The sequence below is a fragment of the Trametes versicolor genome (assembly GCF_000271585.1).
Source record: "Trametes versicolor FP-101664 SS1 unplaced genomic scaffold TRAVEscaffold_1, whole genome shotgun sequence".
NCBI classification, from domain to species: domain Eukaryota; kingdom Fungi; phylum Basidiomycota; class Agaricomycetes; order Polyporales; family Polyporaceae; genus Trametes; species Trametes versicolor.
The window spans coordinates 3,595,745-3,613,209 of NW_007360321.1; the positions used below are offsets into that span (position 1 = coordinate 3,595,745).

Below are 17,465 nucleotides of genomic sequence, written 5' to 3' on the forward strand. Positions count from 1 at the left end.
CAGCTCCCTATCCTGACCCTTTCCCTGGGCATAGAACACAATTCGCTTCAATCGTGGGGGGCGTTTCTGCCCCAGAGGACTGAGCAAGATAATACCTAAGGGCCTGGCCACTCAATTAATCTCAGAACCACACAGAAGCCTGGCCTATCTGATGAAACTCAGGTTCCTGGCCTCCTCTTTCCTGGGGCAGACATATGCCCATTTCTAACAATTCCATAGGAAGCGATTCGCGACCGTTTATTCTACTGCCTATCTGAGGCCCTATTAAACCTAGACCCACCCCTGAAACCAGGGAGCAGGTTTCCAAATCTGCCCACTTTCCTAACCATGCCAGTAGGAAGCAACATGCATGCCCAGAAGCCCAGGCTTAAAAACCACAAATCGCTACCGTCGACGACGGACGTTTATAACCAGCACAAAACTGGCCTATTAAATACATGCCCCACCTGAGTTTATAAAGACTGGAAAGCATGCCTCCCTGCATCATTCACCCCCTCCTTAAATCCTCCTCCTCCATTTCTACCACACCTGAAATGCGCTCAATCCCAGTCTACACAACCGAGCGAGGGAGGACTCTCACACACCTATCGCGCAGCGTACGCCCTGCAGCTGAGATCGCAATACTGGACGTTGTAATCCCACCGACCACCCCTCTCTCCGTGGGCCTCGAAATCGCCGTACACACCGTGACGAGGTGGAGAAATGGAGACGGAACGATCTCAGAGCAGTACGCCGCCGAACCAGCTGGAATCGCAGGAAGGATTGTAGGAATACGAACAGTAGAACTGGCCGTAACGGAGTTCGTAGTAAGCAACGACGACCTCAGCTCGCCGATCGAACAAGCGTACCTGTCGGTGCAGCACATCCACGGCGTAACGGTGGACCTGGGAGCCTGGAGGACGATCCTGAGGACCCTCGCGCTCCCCATCCTAAACCACACCCGACACGTTCCACTCGACCACGGAGCGATCATCATCCCGCGATCCATTGCGATCGACAGTGGCCGGTTCCGGTATGCGTACGACGGCGCCGACGGCCCGGAGGGGGAGACAGACGACGAGGACTAGAAAGGAAGAGGGGAGACGGGCCACGTACGGGAAGACGTGGACTGGAAGAGATCTGACGAGAGACCCAATCTGTACCCAGGAATGGACGACCTGACAACGGCTGATCGACGAACCAAAGAAGCGGTGACCGTGACCTTCCTCATCCGGCGGCGCAGAGCTGAGCCGGCCGAAATGGCCCGAAATGACCGCACTAGGAAAACTCAGAGTTGCCTTAAATAGCCGTGCGAGCTGAGCGGAAGCACTGAGAAACGAACCGAGAACCGGCCCAAACCCGAGAGCTGCTGAGCCCAATTGAGTAAGGAGACAACTACTGATAAGCGCCAAAGCCGTTTCTGGCGACGAAATGTCTACGCACACCACACCCCCCCCACCGCGCGCGCGCGCGCGCGAGCGAGCAAGACCGAGGAACCGATGAGGGCGCAGGGGCTGGCGAGCGAGGATAAAGGGCAGGCCGACGAAGGGCTGCCCAAACGCATCCCTCCCCCCCCCAGCCTCTGAAAACTAGAACGCGACAACCCACCCCCCCACCTAAGCCACAATGAGCGCGGACCCGCCGTATGGCCCACCCGCGTACCCTCCCCACGCAACAAGCACACCCATCACAGAATACGAGCGCGCGGGCGCAGCCGCCCTGCCGGATGGAGAATCTGAGTATCGAGAGGAGAGTGGAGGAGGCACAGATGAACGAGACGAGCCTGGTACGATCCCCTCCCCTCTGTACAAGTCCCCGCCCCTCCCAAACGAGCACCAAGCAGCGTCCCCGCCTGGCCCCGCAGACCGCACTCCTACCGCACCCGCGCCCCGTGGCCAGGGAGCGATAGGACATGAGACGCAACCACTCGAGCCTGTCGCGACTTTTGATGGCCTTGCCGTCACGCAAAGCGATGCCGACTGGCTACAAAGAGTCACCATGAGTGACGACTCGACTCCCCCGACTCCCTCACCCCCACAGGGCGCGCGCGCCCGAAGAACTGAGGATGGCGCAAAGAACCGCAAACGGGCGAGAACGTCGTACTCCCCGGACGAGCATACGCCGGGGCAGACTAGCATGGCAGACACAGCTCCCCTGCCACGCGGCCGAACGCTGAACAATGCCAGAGCGACGCCTGCGCCGAGCAACCAGCAGACTTACCCGCACGCTCTGAGTGCTGCAGGTACTGTAACAATAGCACAGATATCTATGGGACCCACCCGCTGACAGAACGACGTAATACCAGGCTCACTGGGCACGGCCACGCCGTCCAGCAGGCCGCCAGCGAACGCGTCCAACAACGAAGGAGCGTCCGCGACCCCTACTGCCTACGCGCACGCGGCCGGGGCGAATGGCGCCCTCCCGCCGACGTACGAGCAAGCCGCCCCTGTAGCGGAATGGATGACGGACTACAAGAAGTTCATGACGAACCGCATTGCGGCTGCTGAACGCGAGTTCTTTGAGTCACGCCAAAACGCGAACGCCGCCCAGCCTGTCCCTGCTCCGGCCGCACCACCCCCGACTCAAACGGCGGCCGTAGCCCACGCTGCCCTACCTGTCTCCCTGGGGACGGTTCCTGCGCAGCCCGCGCAAGCGTACAGCTCCCTTGCAGGATGGAACGGACCGCCCGAGCACCGGACCCCGGAGCCACAGCCTGCTGGGCACCCGGGACTGCGCGCTGCAGCGATAGCGACGCCCGGGCTCATGCAAAGCCTGCATGCTCCGCCGGCGCGGCCGAAAATCGACCTGAAGTCCCTCGATCTGAACCCTTTCCTGGAGAGCCCTGCCCCTCACCGCCCGGACTTGGACGAGATGGACGTCGACGCGCCTGAAGCGCACCCCATGTCTGGACTCGTCCCGGTGGCCTGTGATGCCGGCCCGGGATCTCACGCTGAGCCCTACCCCCTGGCCGCCACCCCCGGCGCGGTGAGCCTGCCTGTCCCCGCGCAACCCCAGCCCATCCCACCATCGCGCCCCCCACCAGATGCAGCCCTGCTCGCCTCCCGAGCGCCCCTCCTCCTAACGATCCCCACTCAGCAACCTGCGCATGACAAAGCAAAAAGCTGGGCCGCGATGCTCGTAGAGCGAGGGATCGTCGAAGTCCTCCCCGAACCTGAGGGAGGCTTCCCGGAGAAGCATGGAAAAGGCATGGACAGCCTGCTGCGTGGGCTCTCGAAGAAGAAACGCGAGAAGTGGAGACTCTACGACCCGGACGTCGACTTCCTTGTCCAGATCCATGGCACCACAGACTTCTTTGACACCCCCGCGTGCCGCGCCTACCTCCGCGCGATCGAGACTCTGTTCATCAAGTGCCTGGAGCTCCTCACCGGAGAAACAGGCTTCCGCGTCTTCAGGCCGAGCAAGGACAAAGGCGCGCCTTTGGGAGGAGAGTTCGCGACGGCCTGGCTGCTCAAGAACCCTCCGGGGCGCTCCAAACAGATCCTCCGAACGCAGGACTGCTGGCCGATGAAGGACCTCACCTTCTACCTCCCGCGCGTGTACTCCGGGGTCTCACAGTACATGTCGTCGTACAGAGGCCTCGACAACGTGGACGAACAGGAGATCCGCGACGCGATCACTGATACTTTCCGCGAGTATGGGTGCACCGAGGCCCTCGCGCGTCTCCTGCGTGACTGCGGAGGGAACGTCGCAGGCGTTGATTACAACCTCGAGGCCGACCAAGTCATAGCGAGCATCCAGATCAAGACCTTCCGAGAGAGGTGTGCAGAAGAAGACAAAGTGGGGGAGATCATCGCTTCCCTCTATCGCGCACCGCCGGTTGGGCCAGCTCACCACGCCGCGTGGTACCTATGGGTGCAGACCCTCGCCGACCTCACCATCACGAGCGAGCTCGTCGACGGGGCCCTCCCGTGGAAGCCGCAGCGCTGCACCGGCTGCCACGGGGGCGATCACAACAAACTCAACTGCCCCTTCGAGCGCATCCCAGGTTGGTATGGGAACTTGAACGTCGACTTCAAGGCGCATGGGGCAACCTTCAAGACGGCCGCGCCGCACCCCACGGCCCACCCTGACCCCGCTGAAAACCCGCACACCGCGCCCACGACTGGTGGAGCTCTTGACGAACGGCGCCCGGTCTTCTACGACCCCCCGCAGCAGGCCCAGGCCCCCGCGTACAACCCGCAGTGGAACCAGGGCACGCAGCCGGTGGATGTCCGCTTCCGCCCATGGCACCCCCCTCCGCAGCAGCAGCCCCAGCAGCAATCGCGTCGCCAGAATGCGCACGCCGGGCCGTCATCTGGACCGCGGCAACACCAGCAGCAGACGCAGACGGGCCCGCCCCACGCTGGATACTCGAACGCGTACAACGACGGGGAGTACTACGCCCAGCAGCCCCCTCCATACGACAACCAGCACGGTAATCCTCCCCCTCCCCGCGCCAACGGTGGCCGCCCCCGCCGCGCCCCGAAGCAGCCCAACCAGGCCCCGCCCACCAGCTTCGCGCCGGTCTACCCGACGTACGGCCCGCGGTAGAGCCACGAGAACCCGCTTGGGACACCCTTTCTTGCCCGCGGGGCGGCGGACTCTACATACCCCCCCCCTCTTCTTGCCCCCACCCTCGGTATCCTTGTCAACCGAACGCACGATGTATACAGCCTCTTCTTGAGAGCGCCCGATGCGCCCCGCACATATCACTGCACACTACTGTACCGACATACGACACGTCCTCTCACCCCGCGCTACAACGCCTTGGAACTGACCCGCCCTGTCCTCACGTACCACGCACTGCGCTGCGCCTGTACAGACTCTTGAGCACGCGCTAATTCACGATTGCTTGCACATAGAATAACCGCTAGCTCCCGCACCTGGCTCCGGGACAACCCACGACCCGCGAGAAACAACGGCTAACCCGGAAAGGCTGCGCAAAGGACATGACCACCCTTAGCGCGAATGAGGCTCGCACCGTGGATCAGACCCGCAACTGACTAGTCGACGGTGCGAGCCGGTCCCCTCCAAGCCCAAATACACTGGCTTCACGAAGCACAGGAAAGCTGGGGGGTTCCCAAAAAGCGGCGGCCTATTCAGGCCCCGACGTGCCGCGCTGAGAAGCTGAAGCCGGCGTACGAGGACGCTGCGGAAGGAGGCGTATCTGAGTACCGAGTGCATAGTCGACCGGGACAGTCGGGATACACTGTCTTACCGTCCGTGTTGGTTGAAACGAGACGGGACATCTATCAACTACGAACCCTAGCTTAGCAAACACCCCAAACAGACCAACGGAGAATGTACTGGCAAACGGAACAGGCCTCGACGCTGCTCGAGATGCGAGGGACCTCCCTGCCAATCCGCGCATCGATGACGGTGGTGGCGAACACGGTGGCAGCGCTGCGGGCGGGGCAGACAATCCAAGGGCTGAAGAGGAGCTGCTGGATGCCCCTGCTCCTGTGGCCCGTGCGCCTCCTCGACGGCTGGACGCCACGCCCGCGGCGGTGGGGTCGGAGGGGGCAGATGATGTGCCGGAGACTGCCCGTAGGCCGAAATCCAAGGCGCGTATCACGGTAGCATCCCTGAATATCCGAGGATATGGCACGGAGAGCAGGATAGATGGGTCTAGCAAGTAGATAAGAGTAAACCAACTTATGCGAGACAAGAAGATCGCAGTGCTAGTCCTGCAAGAGACGCACCTTGATGATGACCGAGTGACACTACTGAATGACATTTTCACGAATACGATGACGGTTCTCTGCTCGCCTGACCCCACGAACCCAACCGCGGCCCGGGGGGTCGCTGCAGTTATCAATAAACGCATACTGAAGGACTGTACCCCCCTCCTTCGCACCCTGATCCCCGGCCGAGCGACGATGTTGACTGTGCCGTGGACGGCCGAACGGAAGCTCCGAATCCTTACTGTATATGCGCCGAACGAGAGCCTGGCCAATGCCGAGTTCTGGGAGACTCTAGAGAACATGAACCTCGGGCGGGTGGACCTGATGCTCGGGGACTGCAATGTGGTGGAGGACAAGGCGGACCGACTCCCCCCGAGGGAGGATCCGGAAGCACCGAGAGTGGCGCTCCAGTCGCTGTGCGACAAACTGCGGCTGACGGATGGATGGAGGGCGGCTCACCCCCTGGACAAAGGGTATACCTTCCTACAAGACAGCACCTCAGCGCAATCACGCCTTGACCGGATCTATGCGAGGAAGCAAATGATGAGAGACTGCTCCGACTGGGGGATAATGGCATCGGGCCTGAGCACGGACCACCTACTGGTGTCGGTATCCGTAGAAAACTATAAGGCACCTTTCCATGGCAAGGGCCGATGGGTCATGCCTGCTCACCTTCTGAATGACGACGTGATGAAGAAAACAATGAAGACCCTTGGCGCCGCCCTGCTGCGCCGCCTTGACGCTGCGGGACCGAGAACGCAGAACGAGAACCCGCAAACTGCCTATGCTGACTTCAAACGGGAGCTAGTCGGGGCTGCACGGGCGAGAGCAAAAGCAAAAGTCCCGAAGATGCAGAAAAGAATTGACAGACTCAAGATAGACCTCGCTCGAACTGCCAGTGAGCGGGACGATGGTATGAGCGACCGAGGCGCTGTCTCCTCAGCTGCAGAACGTGCGGCGATCCTCCAAGATCGGATCACGAAGCTGGAGCAGAGACGCTTTGACTGGCGAAGGAAAGAAGTGGCAGGCCGGCACTCTGTACAAAGTGAGACAATGTCAAAATACTGGATGAGGGGCAACACGACCCCTGAGGTGTCTGAGGAGATGTACACGATGCGACAACCGGGTACTGTCCCGCCGACATACACGAACCACACGAAAACAATGGCAGAGATAGCACGTACCTTCTACGACGGCATACAACAGGATGATCCTCTCGAGGAAGGCGAAGACCATGACGCGTACATAGAGGAAGCCCTTGCTGATACGGATGCGTGCCTGGATAATGCCGCCAAGGCGACCCTAGCCGAACGCCTGGAAAGGTGCGACGTTGTGGACGCGATTAAGGCTGCAGCCACGGGGAAAGCCCCGGGGCTGGATGGTCTGCCGACGGAGGTGTGGAAGGCGTACAATAGATGGTATGAAGCGGACTCAAAACGGGGAGCACCGGCGGTTGACATGCCCAAAGCACTGCGACGTGTGTACAACGATATTGAGAAGCATGGCCTCATCCAAGGCTCGGACTTCGCCCACGGGTGGATCTGCCCTGTGTACAAGCTGAAGAAGGATAAGCGTGAAATCAGTAGCTACCGCCCGATCACGCTCCTAAACTCGGATTACAAACTAATGACGAAAGCACTGGCGTCGAAGTTGGCGATGGTGGCGCCATCGGTCATCCACGACGACCAAGCGGGCTTCATCCCTGGGCGGCGGATCTTTGATCATATTAAGCTAGCGCAACTGGTGATCGAGTACGCCGAAGCGGAGGAACTGGATGGTGCAATAGTAGCCCTTGATCAAGAAAAGGCGTACGATAAGATAGACCATGCTTACCTCTGGGAGGCCCTTCGCAAGATGAATTTCCCCCGCAACTTTATCCAGACACTGAAGCACCTGTATGCGGGCGCTGAGAGCTGCGTCATGGTGAATGGCGTCCGGAGTGACTTCTTCCGAATCATCCGAGGCGTCCGCCAAGGCGATCCAATCTCCTGCCTAGTTTTCAACCTAGCTATCGAACCCCTGGCGTGCGCCCTCCGGAAGTCGACGCTGCGCGGGCTCCGCATGCCTGGAATGGCTGACCGGCTTCTAACGAAGCTATTCGCGGACGACACGACCGTCTATCTAAGCAAAGATGATGAGTATGAACAAATGACGGACATCACGGACAAGTGGTGCCGCGCCGCGCGCGCTCGATTCAACACTGAGAAGACCGAAGTACTGCCCATAGGGGGGAAGGCGTACCGTGACGAGGTAGTAGCGTCCCGCAGACTAGGCCCCAACGGATTACAAATCCCGCCCGCTGTGCACATAGTCAAAGACGGCGAGGCTGTCCGCCTCCTGGGAGCATGGATTGGGAATGGCTTTGACCTGGCGGCCCCGTGGGTCCCTGTCCTAAACACCATTGAGGAAAACCTGGCGAAGTGGGATCGATCGCGGCCCTCCCTCCATGGCAGGAGACTTGCGGTTGGGATTGAGCTTGCCGGCCGAACGCAGTTTCGAGCGATGGTCCAGGCCATGCCGGCGAGCGTTGAGAACCGCCTAACAAAGATCGAGGCGGATTTCTTGTGGAAAGGCGACGCCCATCCGCGGATCTCCCGGGAGCAGCTCTATAAGCCGATAGCGAAGGGGGGACTGAACCTCCTAGACATACGAACACGGAATGAAGCCATACACCTCATGTGGCTACGCTCATACCTCTTGATTGGATCCAAACGCCCCCTGTGGGCTACGGTAGCGGATGCCCTGTTTGCAAGGGCAATTGCGTCGGAGTCCAAGAACGTTGAACTCCCCGCACGCATCAATACCTTCTTACAGCTCTGGACCGTCAGTACGAGAGCAAAGGCGGGCCTGCCGCGCTGTCTGAAGGACATGATCAAGGCCGCGAAGAAGTACGGGGTACGGTGTGACTCTGCGAACCCCTCCATTGCCCTGCGCAAGCAGATGCCGCTGTGGTATCACATCGGGCGAGAAGCAAGCCGAGTCTCGGAGAATACGGAAAGCAGCCGGTGCCTCCGCGAAGCCCACCGAGTCCGAACGGTCCAGCAGGGTGAGCAAGCTGCAGCCCGACTCTCGGCGCGGGACAATGCCCACGTGGCACGGGCGAGCTGCGAGTGTGGGGACTGCGACCGGGACCGGAGCCTATATGGGTGCGACAACCCACACAGATGTGCGGCAACGGCGGCGAAGATTCTGAACAGAGTGGGTGAAAAATGGAAACTAGTGCGCGAGGAGAACCGGGATGGCCTCACCCTGACCCCTGGCAGACGCAGAGAGAACGACTCGGCACGGCTATCGCACGACCGTGTCCTTTTTGACCCGACCTTATCAACGAACGCGCCGCTCGCAGAAGTCTTCCGGGTGTTTGTCCCACCCACGGCGAAAGATACGAGGACTGCCCTCCGCCTTCCCCGCCCCTTCCAACTGACGGCGGAGGCAGTCGAAGTCTTCACAGATGGATCGGCGCAAGGAGGGGACCGAGGGACTGCTGTGGCTGGAAGCGGCGTGTGGTTTGGCGAAGGAGATGTGAGGAATAGTGGAGAACGTGTCCCCCACGATGCGCAAACGAACCAGATTGCAGAGATTCACGCTGTCACCATGGCCCACCGCCTGACACCGCCCTTCGCACCGCTGCATGTTGTCAGTGATTCCAAATACGTCGTGAACGGACTGACGAAGCACCTACCTGGTTGGGAGAGGTGTGGCTGGATAGGAGTTGCAAATGCGCCCGCGCTCCGTGAACTGGTGGGCTACCTCCGTACACGGAGTGCTCCGACAACCTTCAAGTGGGTCAAAGGACATTCGGGAGTGAGGGGAAACGAAGAGGCGGACCGGCTTGCCAGTGAGGGGGCCAAGCACCCGCCGACTGTGAGACCCACTCACCTCCCCCCACCTGAGGAATATATCATCCGTGGTGCATCCCTCGCCCACCTCACGCAGCGCCTGGCATACCGGGGCATCCGAGGCTGGAATGCTGGGGAGGAGAGACCGGCGACGAAGAGGGCTATCGCGATGATACAAGAATCAATCCAAATGGCCTCTGGAGCCCGCCCTGCGGAACCGATGATCTGGAACCTACTTAGGAAGAATGCAGTCTCGAGGAAGGCACGGGACTTCCTCTGGCGCGCCCTCCACGACGGCCTCCGAGTGGGCAAATACTGGGCCCACATACCCGGCTTTGAGACGCGGGCGATGTGTGCTGCCTGTGGAGTGACTGAATCCCTGGAACACATACTGTGTGAGTGCTCAGCACCAGGACAGAACGTAGCATGGGCGCTAGCGCGCGGATTACTCGCGAAGAAATCTGTCCGACTGCCCGCGGTCAGCTTGGGCATCGCCCTTGGCGGACACGCCTTCGCGGCATTTAACGAACAAGATGAACTCCTCCATGGCGCGACGCGCCTGGCACGGATCATCCTCACGGAGACTGCGTACCTGATCTGGGTACTGCGTTGCGACCGAGTTGTCGGTGACCGTGTCCCCCTCCCACGAGCACTAGAAGAAGAATATGTAGAACGCCGCTGGCTCCGGGCCCTGAACAAACGCCTGCAAAATGAGTGCACGTTGGTAAGTAAACGAGTAGCGGGGAGATGGGCCATCCCCTCCGCGACAGTGTTGGCAACATGGGAGAAGACCTTGCAAGATGAGCACCGACTGCCGCTCGATTGGATCCATTCACCGGGGGTTTTAGTGGGTAAGCCGCTGCGACAGTACGAGCCTGAGGGTGGATAGCCTAGGAGGGCCGTACGGTAAGCATGCAGTCCCACACTGTGAGTATACAGCATACTCGCGTGCGTAAAGCATTTCCTCCGTACGGTAGCATAACTTAAGCGTAGAGGACACTGTACCTCGCTGCTGAGCAATAATCATGGAAGGCGCTTGCGCCACGCGTGATTAGCACCGTTAAAAAAAAAGGATAACGCAAGTCAGTGAGGCAGAGGAAACGGAAGGCTGCGGGCGCGGCAGACACAGCGCGCAGCGGTCAGAGGTAAGGAGACCAGTGCAGCGTATCCGGAGAGACCGCGATAGAGGAGCTATCGGCGAGCATTCGATCGTAATGGCCGTGCCTATGCATCTGCGGCGCGAACGGACTGGCCATCGCCAGACAGCAATCTCGCAGCTGCATGGCGTCACGTGCAATGCATCTCCGCGCCCTCGAGCTGCAGGCGCGTCGTCCGTGAGGTCTTGTGAAGTGCAGGCCAGCTCAGGGTGCGAGAGAGCTGAGCATCATGCATCATGGAGTGGAGCGGTGAGTAGGTGGCGGGGGAGGACAGGAACAGGGGTCAATTAGCACGCCCTCACGTGGCCCCCGACGCGTCGCGGCGGCGTTCCTGGACCCCGGAACAGCGGGCGTCCCCGTCTGGTGCCATATTTTTGCTGCGTCCATTCCCCCGCTGGACGCCAGCAATCATCCATGACAACTGCGGGCAAATTTGGCAGCGCATTGCCAGCTGGCATCGCGATACGCGGGGAACAGCGGCATCCCCAGAGAACGAAAATGCAACGTCGAGGGGACAACGGCTGTGCCGCCGAACGAGAGTGATGGTGCCGGAGTGGCCGGGGAGCCAGGGCGCGTGTGGCGGAACGTCATCGAGGGACGGGCAGCGTTCATTCATCTGACCTCGCAGCATACACCCTCCCACACGCTCCTTCCCTCTCTCCTTCTATTCTACCACGGACTCTTCGTAGTTGCCCCCTCCTCCCGCCCGCCATGGCGTCCGCATCAGTCGACGGCGCCCCCGTCTCCCAACAGGCCCAAGCGAAAGTGAACGGCATCGTCCAACGAGACGCCGCCAAGGGGCGCGTGCCCATCCACACCTTCGACCCCAATTCCAGTCCCGAGTCCAAAGGTGCCGCCGCCGGCAAAGGAGAGGATAAGCTTGGCCTCGAGAATGCCGACGTGCAGACAGGCGCGAAAGGTATGCCTGCCGCTCGCATCCTCCAATTACCTCACGCCCGCAGCAAGGCCGTGCCGCTCACCTGTACTTATGTCCGCAGAGCTTGCTGTGGACACGGGCACCGCGAACGCAAGTGTCCTCCCGACCATCACTGTCGAAGACGTTGACCGGAGTCGAGCCGTCAACGGAAACGGAGTAGTCGCCAACGGTAACGGAGTCGCCGGACAGAAGGCAAACGGGGTTGCCTCACCAACATCCCCGGCCTGGCCAGCATCGCCCACTGAACCCGCTGACCCCGAAGCCCCTGGAGCAATGCCAAACGGGCCTGCACCTGAGATACCCGACTGGTACAAGCTCGGGTGGCGGGACGTTTCTGGAATCGACAAGGCGCCCGCAGCGGCAGGAGACGAGGCCGACAAGGAAGTCTTGACCCTATTCTTGAAGGAGCAATTCTATGGCGAGTGGTATCACAATGCAGCACTTATCGTCGCAGTAAGTGGTTTCCCAAGCTGAGATGATTTGGCACTCACCTCGCGTAGACCGTCATCGTGACCCATTTTCTAACTCGGTTCCACTTCGGCTGGGGTTGGCTTTTCATCGTCCTCGCCTTCTGCAACACATACTATGCAACTTCCATGAAGCGCGTCCGGGCGCGTGCCCGCGATGATATCCAACGCGAGCTCGTCAAAACCCGTTTCAGCACTGATACCGGAATCGAGTCTGCGGAGTGGATCAACAACTTCCTCGACCGCTTCTGGCTCATCTATGAACCCGTTCTTTCTCGCACTGTCGTCGCCTCCGTCGACCAAATTCTATCCACGAACTGCCCTCCTTTCCTGGATTCGCTTCGCCTGAGCACCTTCACGCTCGGTACCAAAGCGCCCCGCATCGACCGCGTGAAGACCTACGGACGCACCGAGGACGATGTTGTAGTCATGGAATGGTGGTTCTCTTTCACGCCAAACGACACCTCTGAGTTGACGGAGAAGCAGAAGCTTAACCGAGTCAACCCAAAGATCATCCTCAGCGTGCGCGTCGGCAAGGGCCTCGCGAGCGCAGCGATGCCCATCCTCCTCGAGGACATGTCCTTCACCGGACACCTCAAGATCCGCCTGAAGTTGATGACCAACTTCCCCCATGTGCAACTGGTGGACTTGTCGTTCATGGAGAAGCCCGTGTTTGACTACTCCCTGAAGCCCCTCGGCGGAGAGACCTTTGGTTTCGACATCGGAAATGTGAGTCGCCTCTCCCAAGGCTCGGGTTTTCGTAACTGACCGCTCGTAATAGGTCCCCGGTCTTTCTGCTTTCATTCGCGATACCGTCCACGGCGTCTTGGGCCCGATGATGTACGACCCGAATGTCTTCACCCTGAACCTGGAGCAAATGCTGTCCGGGGAGCCTATCGATACCGCTATCGGTGTGTTGCAAATCACCATCCAGGGCGCCCGGGACCTCAAGAGCTCAAAGCTCGGCGGCAGTCGCCCTGACCCCTACGTCAGCCTCAGCATCAATGAGCGCGTCGAGCTCGCGAAGACCAAGTTCAAGCATAACACGTACGTCATCGCGTTTTTGCTTATCGTGACGTAGCGGCATGTCGTGTGTGGTTTGGCGCTGACCGCGAATTTGATGTGCCTGCAGGGCGAACCCCACGTGGATGGAGACGAAGTTCCTCCTTGTGAACTCGCTCACAGAAAACCTCGTGCTCAAGCTGTGGGATTACAATGACCACCGCGCCAACACGGATCTTGGGTTCGCGACGTTCGACCTCAGCAAGCTCGAGCAGGATGCGACGCAGGAGAATATCGAAGTGCCCATCTTGAAGGATGGCAAGGAGCGCGGAACTCTGCGCTTCGATGTCAACTTCTACCCCGTTCTCAAGCCGGAGGTTGATGCTGGAGGGAAGGAGATGCTTCCCGACTCGAGTGAGTGCATTCCCCGCCTTCCAGATATATCGGTGACTCAAAGAACTCGCGTTTGGCACAGAGGTCGGCATTGTGCGCCTCACCGTGCACCAGGCGAAGGACCTCGATTCGACGAAGTCGCTGTCGGGCGACCTGAACCCCTTCGTGAAGCTGTTCACGGGCTCGAGCAAGCAGGCGTTCCACGCGACGCGCAAGCTCAAGCACACGAACAACCCCGTCTGGGAGGACAGTACCGAGTTCCTGTGCACGGACCGCGCGTCGAGTGTGCTGGTCGCGAAGGTCATCGACGACCGCGACTTCCTCAAGGACCCCGTTGTGGGTTACATGAGCGTGCGCCTCGCGGACCTGCTCAATGCGAAGGCGACCGGGAAGGACTGGTGGCGACTCAGCGGCGCGCGCTCGGGCAAGTTGAGGATCACCGCGGACTGGAAGCCCCTGAACATGGCAGGCAGTCTGCATGGCGCCGACCAGTACGTGCCGCCAATCGGCGTGGTGCGGCTGTGGCTGCAGCGCGCGACGGAAGTGAAGTACGTGGATGACGCACCTATTATGTCCGCTAAAGCTGACGAGGATTCCGAACCGCAGGAACGTAGAAGCGACGTTGGGAGGCAAGGTACGAGTGCGAGAGATTGGAGGGGAGGTGGTAGTTATATCAGGCTCACTCACCGCGTTCCCTTCCTTTAGAGCGATCCGTACGTCCGCGTGCAGATCAACAACGTTACGCAAGGACGCACGGAAGTTGTCAACAACAGTGAGTCTGCACCACAGAAGCGCTTCATATGTCGCTCACCCGTGTCCGCCACCGCAGACTTGAACCCGGAATGGGACCAAATCATATACATTCCTGGTAAGTCCGTCCCCGCAGCTGGGCGTTATGAAACTCTAATGCTCATGGTGGCCCGTATTAGTGCATTCCCTGAAAGAAGTGCGTTTTCTGACGTGGGAGTGTGGTTCCGAAGCTGACAGACTGTATAGACGATGTTGCTCGAGGCGATGGACTACCAGCACCTCACAAAGGTCCGTGCGCCACGCGCCCCCGCTTCCCCGCCTGTACTGACGCCCGACGCCGGCCCGCTAGGACCGCTCGCTCGGGTACACGGAGCTGAAGGTGTCCGACCTCGCGAAGGCGAACGCGGCGGAGACGGGCGAGTTCCTGTACGAGTCCACCGGCAAGCGCGAGGCGCAGGAGCCGCTCAAGGTCGGCAACGGCGCGTTCAAGGGCCAGCTGCACTATGTCGCGGAGTTCGTGCCCGCGTACGCCGTGCGCGGCATCGGATTCGACGCGCGTCCGAGCGAGCTCGAGCAGGCGGCGGAGCACGATCATGCGGCGGCTGCGTCCGATGACGACGAGGGCGAGACTGTGCACGATACGGACTCGGAGGAGGACGCGGCAGTACCCGAGGGCATCACTGCTGCGAGCCCGGTCGACGAGAACGACCAGGGCCCGGCGGAGGGCGACAAGAGCCATCGGAGGGTCACGTCGACGGACACGACGTTCAGCGCGACGTCGGCCAAGTCCCCGATCGATGCCAATGGCGTCAACGGCGTCGATCACGAGAAGCGCCCGGAGGAGCAGGGCATCGAGATGAGCAAGGAGGAGCTCCTGAAGCACCGTACGTCCTCTGCCACGCTTGCTACGCGCGTAATACTGACTATATGCGCAGAGGCGGGTGTCATCATCTTCAACGTGCTCTCCGGCCGGCTGCACAAGAAGGCGCGGCTGGAGGTGCTGCTCGACGACGCGTACTGGCCCGCGTTCAGCACGATCCGCCCGCGCAGCACGAACGCGCAGTGGGAGTACATCGGCGAGGGCGTCGTGAAGGAGCTCGACTTCAGCCGCGTGTGGCTGCGCCTGAACGAGGCGGACGAGGGCGACAAGGACGATGTCGTTGCTGAATGGAAGGGCGACGCGAAGGCGTTCTTGGAGCGCACCTTGGTGAGTGCCTTATAGTTCGGGGTGCCGCGTGAAGGATTATGTGCTGATATATGGTTGTGTGATAGGACGGCCCGGCTGACTTCACGCTCGTGGACCCCAATGATGAGGACAGGAAGTCCATCATCAAGCTCGAGACTCGCTACCTGCCCGTTCCGATCAAGCTGGAGCCTAGGGAGAGCGTTAACAGTGCGTTGTGGTTTTAAATCATCCACCCGTTCTGGTGTTGACGCCGCTTTCGCGCTATAGACCAGGGTATCCTGCGGGTTGACCTGCTTGACGGCCACAGCATCCACGCGGCGGACCGTGGAGGTATGTCTCACGTTAATGAGGTTGCTGTAACACAGATGCTGACCAGTTCTCCAGGCAAGTCCGACCCCTTCGTCGTCTTCTTCCTCAACGGACAGAGGGTGCACAAGTCACAGACCAAGAAGAAGACGCTCGCGCCAGAATGGAACGAGAACTTCGTGGTGCAAGTGGTACGTTCTCATACCTTCGCTTCCTCCGGGCATCTTCCTGATGAGTCGTCGTAGCCTTCCCGCGCAGCCGCGGACTTCCAGCTCGAAGTGTTCGACTGGAACCAGATCGAGCAGGCGAAGAGCCTCGGCTCCGCCAGGATCGACCTCTCGAACGTCGAGCCCTTCACCGCCGTCGAGCGCTCACTCTCCCTGTCGCACGACAAGCACGGCGACAAGGGCGAAGTCCGAATTCGGCTGCTGTTCACGCCCGAGATCATCGTGAAGTCCCGCAAGAACACGTCGACGTTCAGCACCGCGGGCCGCGCGATGACGCAGATCGGCCACCTGCCCGTCGGCGCAGGCAAGGGCGTGCTGCACGGCGTCACGGGCGTCTTCAAGCGCCGTGGCGATAGCTCCGGGTCGGACTCGGACTCAGATCGTCCGGAGCTTCCCGCGGGTGTGGTATCGAAGCAGGTCGACTATGCGGCGGAGGGCACGTCGCCTCCGGCATTCCCGTCTGTGAACGAAGGCGGCGCGCATAACCAAACCCCCGGTACGCTTCGCGTGGTCGTGAAAGACGCGAAAGACTTGTCGACGTCCGACATCAAGCCGTACGTCCTCGTGCGGGTTGGTGACAAGGAGCACAAGACGAAGCACTCGGGCAAGACGGCGACGCCTGAATGGTGAGCGCGCACGGAGACCATTGAAGTGACCACGTACTGATGGGCTTGTGTAGGAACGAGTCATTTGCGTTCGCTGCTGCGCCCGCCACACAGCCGAAGATGTTCGTGTGGGTATACGACCACAAAACGCTCGGGAAGGACAAGCTGCTCGGCTCCGCGGACATCGATGTACGTTTGCGTTGCTTAAACCTTGCGGCATGCGTATACTGACCGCCCCGTGTAGATCTGGCAACACCTGCAACCAGGAGAGGCCGTCCCGTCGAAGGACCTGACTATCGAGCTCCGCGAGGGCCAGGGTCTGCTGCAGCTCCGGCTCGAGTACGACCCCGATACCCCGCTGTCCAACAAGGGCTCGCGCTCGTCCCTGCACTCGATATCCGGCGGCGAACGTGCACCGCCCATCTCCCCCTCGCGATTCTCCCTCAGCCGGCGGAGTAGGCAGGCGGACCGCGACGACTGAGTAACCCCCACCCTCCCCCACCACCCAACCTTAACTCGGACTTTACTGTCACTGAACCCTGAACCGCACACAACCTTTACGATACTATGATAATGATTGCCCGGGCCCACGGACCGATATAATCATTGCTCTCTTTAGCACGCTTCTTGATGTACGATTTACGCACGACCAGCTATCCCACTCTTGTATATCCATTCAACGCTCATCGCACCATCCGCACGCCGCTGCTGCTTCCATTGACGAGGATGAATGCCAGCCGGGCCCAGGTGAGGACTAGTCGTTGTCGCGAGGTATGAATAGTAGAGGCACGGCCTCCGAAGGCACCGTTCACGCCACCACGTCGATAGTAACTCTTGCGCCATCGCGCTCGGCACGCACTCATCTCTCGGACATATCACCGACTCGGAGTTGCTCGAACTGCGCACACTTTGGGAGAAATCATTGCAAACGTG

The 17,465-nt window shown here is 60.4% G+C and overlaps 6 protein-coding genes across 6 annotated transcripts; all 6 read left to right on the forward strand.

The window, feature by feature from the left end:
* Nucleotides 1-1,605: 1,605 nt before the first annotated feature.
* Nucleotides 1,606-4,530, forward strand: TRAVEDRAFT_42339 (uncharacterized protein; the record flags this gene model as incomplete). The annotated part of the gene is made up of 2 exons (XM_008034027.1): nt 1,606-2,221; nt 2,285-4,530. 2 exons carry the CDS (start codon nt 1,606-1,608, stop codon nt 4,528-4,530), a joined length of 2,862 nt encoding a protein of 953 aa, XP_008032218.1.
* Nucleotides 4,531-5,729: 1,199 nt separating this feature from the next.
* TRAVEDRAFT_33672 (uncharacterized protein) lies at nt 5,730-6,735 on the forward strand (the record flags this gene model as incomplete). The annotated part of the gene is made up of 2 exons (XM_008033820.1): nt 5,730-6,561; nt 6,584-6,735. The coding sequence occupies 2 exons, from the start codon at nt 5,730-5,732 to the stop codon at nt 6,733-6,735; spliced, it is 984 nt and encodes a 327-aa protein (XP_008032011.1).
* Nucleotides 6,736-7,694: 959 nt separating this feature from the next.
* TRAVEDRAFT_81887 (uncharacterized protein) lies at nt 7,695-8,381 on the forward strand (the record flags this gene model as incomplete). Its single annotated transcript, XM_008034985.1, has 1 exon — nt 7,695-8,381. A coding segment is annotated over one exon (687 nt), but the record flags the coding sequence as incomplete, so codon positions are not given.
* A 150-nt stretch (nt 8,382-8,531) lies between these two features.
* Nucleotides 8,532-9,308, forward strand: TRAVEDRAFT_110630 (RNase H; the record flags this gene model as incomplete). Its single annotated transcript, XM_008034986.1, has 1 exon — nt 8,532-9,308. A coding segment is annotated over one exon (777 nt), but the record flags the coding sequence as incomplete, so codon positions are not given.
* A 21-nt stretch (nt 9,309-9,329) lies between these two features.
* On the forward strand, nt 9,330-10,358 carry TRAVEDRAFT_85091 (uncharacterized protein; the record flags this gene model as incomplete). The annotated part of the gene is made up of 1 exon (XM_008034987.1): nt 9,330-10,358. A coding segment is annotated over one exon (1,029 nt), but the record flags the coding sequence as incomplete, so codon positions are not given.
* A 947-nt stretch (nt 10,359-11,305) lies between these two features.
* Nucleotides 11,306-17,218, forward strand: TRAVEDRAFT_25932 (tricalbin). The gene is made up of 19 exons (XM_008033695.1): nt 11,306-11,578; nt 11,658-12,049; nt 12,097-12,792; nt 12,845-13,110; nt 13,196-13,479; nt 13,541-14,006; nt 14,065-14,092; nt 14,164-14,230; nt 14,288-14,326; nt 14,388-14,404; nt 14,455-14,496; nt 14,558-15,092; nt 15,144-15,415; nt 15,481-15,601; nt 15,662-15,724; nt 15,779-15,891; nt 15,946-16,553; nt 16,607-16,721; nt 16,777-17,218. The coding sequence occupies exons 1-19, from the start codon at nt 11,371-11,373 to the stop codon at nt 17,011-17,013; spliced, it is 4,569 nt and encodes a 1,522-aa protein (XP_008031886.1). The 5' UTR covers nt 11,306-11,370; the 3' UTR covers nt 17,014-17,218.
* The last annotated feature ends 247 nt before the right edge of the window (nt 17,219-17,465 follow it).